This window comes from Chrysochloris asiatica, unplaced genomic scaffold (genome assembly GCF_000296735.1).
Source record: "Chrysochloris asiatica unplaced genomic scaffold, ChrAsi1.0 scaffold00116, whole genome shotgun sequence".
Lineage (NCBI taxonomy): Eukaryota > Metazoa > Chordata > Mammalia > Afrosoricida > Chrysochloridae > Chrysochloris > Chrysochloris asiatica.
This window is the reverse complement of record NW_006408634.1, coordinates 5,136,903-5,142,782: the sequence shown is the minus strand read 5'-3', so window position 1 is coordinate 5,142,782 and position 5,880 is coordinate 5,136,903. Positions and strand designations below refer to the sequence as shown.

General features: G+C 44.7%; 1 protein-coding gene across 1 annotated transcript in view; it reads right to left on the bottom strand.

The window, feature by feature from the left end:
* Positions 1-1,640: 1,640 nt before the first annotated feature.
* KLK7 (kallikrein-related peptidase 7) overlaps positions 1,641-5,880 on the bottom strand; it is a 6,798-nt gene continuing 2,558 nt past the window's right edge. The window contains exons 4-5 of the mRNA XM_006868372.1: positions 5,633-5,769; positions 1,641-1,793 (exon numbers count right to left, since the gene is read on the bottom strand). Coding sequence (XP_006868434.1) covers positions 1,641-1,793; positions 5,633-5,769 — 290 coding nt within the window. The remainder of the gene's footprint in view (positions 1,794-5,632; positions 5,770-5,880) is intronic.

Below are 5,880 nucleotides of genomic sequence, written 5' to 3'. Positions count from 1 at the left end.
AGATGATGACATGGAGAGATGAAGCGGCTAGGGACTGTAGACCCAGAGAGGGAGAGGGGCTGTGTGCTGACGACCAGGGGGCAGGCTTGCAAGGTTGGTTGGTTGATGATGCATGGAGGGGATTGTAACCATGGCAATGAAACGATATGAAATAGAATGAATGTAAAGCTAATGTTCTCCCATGTAAACTATCACATAATTCACAATAAAACATTTAAAAAAAATCTTAATACACCCCTGTGATTGTCCTATATCCTTCAAGAAAATAAATCAAGATGGCCTCATGGGATTCCAAAAAAAACAGCCGCCATAACCTTCTGTGCTAACCTCCCTGCATTGATTTGAACTGGCCCATTAGATCCCCTTAGAATCTATTGGGACCTTTATTTGAGGCTTCTATATTAATGGGACCAGTCACTGGAGAAGGATATCATGTTTGGTAAGGTGGAGGGTCAGAGAAAAAGAAGAAGACCCCCAGCGAGGTGGATTGACAAAATAGAAGCATGGATGGACTCAAGTGTGGTAACAATTGTGAGGTTGGCCCAGGATCAGGCAGTGTTTCATTCTGTTGTGCATAGGGTTGCTATGAGTCGGTATCAACTCGATGGTACTTGACAACAACATATTAATGGGACTTTTTATTTGAAGGTGACCTAATGAGACAAATGTATTACTGAGAGAATTTGTCTGTAGCCATCCATGTTGAAACACGTTTTATTTGGAATAAACCCATGTATGGGTGAACTGGAACCCTAATAACAAGACTTTTTGATTCCTGCTTGTGCTTTTTTCTTACAGACTCCCTCCTTATGATCTCTGTACCACCAACCTTTGATCTACAGAGCTTTCCCCCTTTTTTTCAGGTTATAGAAAAACAGTAAAGTATACAAAAGGAACGATTCCATGACTACCACCAGATACAATTTTATTCATGCCTTTTCAGATTCAATTCTGTGAATATTTAACTTTACAGGAGTCTTAGTGTGGCACTGTGGGATAAACATGGGACTGCTAAACACACTCACCAATCACTCCTTGGAGACTCTATACAGGGTCATTATGAGTTGGAACCTACTCGACAGCATTTAGCAACAACAGAGAGAATCACATCTACATCTATTTTTGTATATTTTTTCATTTAATATTTATTTGCCCATCTTTCTTTCCTCATTTGATGTTACCTGTTTTTGCATTCCACTAACAATTCCATGTAAGTATTATTTTTGATAGCACTGTAATGTTCTCTTAAGCTGGCCTGTTTATTTCAACAACCCACTCATTTGAAACATATTCAGCCTTTTCGTTTTTTTCTTCAGATGAATAATGTTGTGAGGAAATCGAATCTTGCTCCACATCTTGGGTACTTTTTGTAGTGCCATTTCAAAGCTAAGATTTGTCGAAAGTGTCAAACGAGGGTCTTGATCATGTTGCCAAGCAGCATTCCTTAAAGACTGTATGACTTTATAGTTCCAGTGTGCTGATTTCGCTGCAACTTCACCAGCATTGGGGGATTTTGTGTTTCTTTAATTGCCTTGGCAATTAATTTGATTGGTTTAAAGCATGGCATTTTGTTGAGGAAAGGGAAAGTCAAATACTCTTGACACCCTCATTTCCCACATCAAATGGTTATTTAAGTTTTATCAATTATTTTTCATGGTCTGCCGTATCCACGGGACATACTTGCAGACTTGGGTGTAGACACCTGGGTCGTTGGGTTGGCCACAAGGGAATGTTCCCCAGGACACCAGGCCTTGCAGGACCCCTTTGCACATCAGTGGTCCCCCTGAGTCACCCTAGAGTGGAGAGAGAATGAGAACTTAGCAACAATTTCAAATCAAACCCACCTCCCATTTCAGTGTCATTTACTCCCCCAGTTAACACTCTTTGTCCTACTGGACTGTACATTGCCATTCTAGCCAATGGGAAGAGATTCAATACTATAGTGGCCAATGAGAGGGCATAATTAATACTGTCAGTCAAATGATGAAGTATTCTTGGATGCCATTGGACTGAGCTGTAGCCAATGGAATAAACTACAGAACAGAGGGTAGAGCTTCCAGGAATCAGAGTATAATTTATTTTCTAATATTAAGGATTCCACTCCATGCCAGTCAGAGAAGAAGTATCTTCAGGAGGATTTCCACGAAGGGGCTTCAAAAAGTTTGTGGGAAAATTCCATTATTTTTTCATTCCATTTTCCCATGAACTTTTTGAAGGCCCTCTCGAATTTCATGCACCTTGGGCATGAAATGGGGATGAGGTAGCCCTGGAAACCAAGAGCAAGACCAATTATCTGCACCGTTTTCAGGACCTGGTGCTAGAGGATACTGGGGAGTCTCTTGATTAAGAATTTCAAGAGGGCGACAGGAGAGCATTAAATCAAGCATAAGCCCTTCTCAAGTGGGACCTTGTACATTTGTGAAGTCAACCCTGATTAAGGGAGAAGGAGTTTACACCCCTAACCCCTGTTCTCTAGGACACACACTCCCATATGGGCACCTCCTTCTTCAATACACACCATTGCACCTGTCCTGGTTGTGTGAATATGAGGAAAGAAAGTGAAATTATGGAGAGAGAGAGAGAGAGAGAGAGAGAGGGCAAGAGTGGTAGAAAAAGGGAAAGGAGAGTGGACAGAAGGTCAAGGAGACACGAAATGGGAAGGAGGACGAGGACTGTGTTATAGTTACCTGCTATCTGCTAATTCCAACACATGGTGACCCCATGCGTGCAGAGCCTGCACTCCATAGGGCCTTTAAAGTTGTAACTTTTTGCAAGCAGCTCACTAAGCCTGTCTTCCAAGGGACCTTTGTTGTAAGTGTGATCCAGTCACTTCTGACTCATAGTGACCCTGTGTAGGGTTTCTGAGGAGCAACTTGGTGGGTTTAAACCATTGACTTTGCAGTTCAAATCAACCTTGTGGTCCAGTGTATTATCTTGCATCACTATACCGGGATGCCTTGGGTTGGTTCAAATCACCAACTTTTTAGTTAGTAGTCAACTGTTTAACCATTTACACCACCCAAAGAACACCTTAGGAAGGAGGCTGTTGTGTGCTGTTGAATCAATTCTGACTCGCAACAACCCTATATGACAAAGTGGAACTGCCCCATAGGGTTTCCTGTTGTTATTGTTGTTAAGTGCCAAAAAGTTACTTGCGATTTATATCGACCCTGTATAGGGTTTCCCAGGAGTGGCTGGTGGGATAGGGGTTCCTAGGCTATAAAAATTTGGATTCACCAGGAGTCCTGGTGTGGCATAGGATAATGCATGGACCACAGGTCAGTTTGAAAGGAAAGGTCTGTGGTTCAACCCACCAGCCGCTCCTCAGAATCCCTAGACAGGGTCACTATGATTCAGAAACAACTCAACGGCACTTAACAACAACAACAAAGCAGCTCTGTGAGAGAAAAGATCTGGTGATGTGCTCCTGTAAAGGTTTACAGGAGGAGGGTTGTTACTGTTAAGTGCTGTGGAGTCTGTTCCTACTCATAGCAACCATGTTTAGTGTTTCTGAGATTTTCTTGGGAGAAGAAAGGCTCATCTTTTTTCTGCAGAGAGGCTGCTGGGCTCGAACCTCAGACCTGTGATTCTCAGTCCACTGCTTATTCTACAGAGCCACCATGCTACCAATGAAGAAAGTGTTATTGTTGTTGTTGTTGTTGTTGTATAGTACTGTCAAGTCAGGTCTGATTCACAGCGACACTGTATAAGGTTTCCAAGAAGCAACTGATGGGTTCGAACTGCCGACCTGGCGGTTCAAATGACCTTGCGGTCCAATGCAATGTCCTGCAGCGCCACACCTTGGAGAAGGAGGCGGGTACAGAAGTAGAAATACCGGGTAGGAAGAATCAGAAATAAAGGAAAGTGGAGCATAGGGTGAAAAACACAAACACAGAGGAAATGGAAAGGCAAGGAAGGAAATAAAAATTGGCATAGAGACCTGAGATGTTTAAAGACCCAGAAAGGGGGCGGAGGGATAGCAAAGGCAAGGAAGTGGAAATATACAAGCTGGAAGAAACACACAAGGTGGTGGAAATATACAAGGTGGAGGAAACACACAAGGTGGCGGAAATATACAAGGTGGAGGAAACACACAAGGTGGCGGAAATATACAAGGTGGAGGAAACACACAAGCTGGAGGAAATATACAAGGTGGAGGAAATATACAAGGTGGAGGAAATATACAAGGTGGAGGAAATATACAAGGTGGCGGAAACACACAAGGTGATGGAAATATACAAGATGGTGGAGCCAGATCTTTTCTCAGAACCAGGATTAAGGTGAAGCGAGTGAGGCCTGGCATAAAAATGTTCAGTGCATGCCAAAACACTCAGAAACCACAATAAATATGTTTTACGGCAAGATTATTAAAAATCAAATATTAATGCAGAAAAAAGTCTATGAAGAACAAAATATCCAAATTTTAAGTAAAGACAAGATTGGGTACAGCAGTGTGCTGAGTCATATCGGAGTCTGAGGCAAAAGGAAAATTCAGACTGGTCCGATCTTTATTTAAAAATGTGATATTCTGTTCATGGAGGAATTTTTGCCTTCACTTTTTAAAGAATTGTGTTGGAGTGTGATTTATTTCAATGACATAGTTGGGAAACCCTTAAATGCTCCTGAGACAGGTGTCTCCTGAGACAAGTGTCTCCCTCGCCTCATCCTAGGCTGAGACAGGAAATCAGTGATGCAGCGAGAGGGGGCAGAGTCTAGTAACTTTTCTGCGGCCACTCCCACTTATTAAACTTCTGCCTCACTCACTCACTTACTCACAGCCACTGAGTCATTCGACTCATTGTTGTTGTTGTTGTTGTTAAGTGCCGTCGAGTCGGTTCCGACCCATAGCGACCCTGTACAGGGTTTCCGAAGGTGTAAATCCTTACGGGAGTAGAAAGCCTCATCTTTCTCCCGCGGAGCGGCTGGTAGTTTCGAACCGCTGACCTTAAGGTTCGCAGCCCGATTCGTACCCACTACGCTACCAGAGCTCCTCATTCGACTCATAGTGAGCATGTATAGGGTTTCCCCTGGAAATCTTTAAGGTAACTGTTACAACTTTCTCCCAAGGAGCAGCTGGTGGGTTTAAATTTCTGACCTTGCCGTTATCAGCCCCATACCTAACCCACAGGGCCACCAATGTTCCTCTCCAGAGCCATGCTGTTACGTGCCTTCCAGTGTGTTCCGACTCATAACGACCCTGAATAAGATTTCCAAGGAGCGACTGGCGAACTTGAACCGCAGACCTTAAGGTTCAAACTGACCTTGTAGTCTAGCGCGTTAACCCCTAGTGCCACACTAGAGCCATGTTGTTGTTGTTGTTAAGTGCCATCGAGTCGATTCCGACCCATAGCGACCCTGTATAGGGTTTCCGAGGAGAAGCTGGTGAGCTTGAACTGCTGACCTTGCAGTTCAAACGGCTTTGCCGTCTGGCGCATTAACCCACAACGCCACACCAGCCCCTAAATGGGGCTGCCCTATGCTGAGAATGAGGTAGAGAGAGTTAAGAGAGCTGGGTTTGGAAGGGTGGGGAGAGGGGTGGGAAGGCTCTGGACCAGTGTGGAGCCCAGAGTCCCAGCCAGGGTTTGACTGGACAGGAAGACTGGGCTGTGCCCTGGGAGGAAGGGAGTCTCACATTGCATGCGTTCTTCTTGGAATCAGGGATGCCAGCGCACAACATCGACTTGCCAAGCAGGTCCTTGTAAACCTTGCTGCAGTCCTTTTGGGAGATAAGGCTGACGTCTGCGCACATGAGCTTCGAGGGAAAGGACACTGCAGGGGCACGAGACAGCTGTCAGCCAGAGCCCAGGGTCTGAGGGAGGAGGGGGCTGGGGACCTGGACTCCTGAGTCTTAGGGAGGTGGGGCTGGGGGTCAGGACTCCT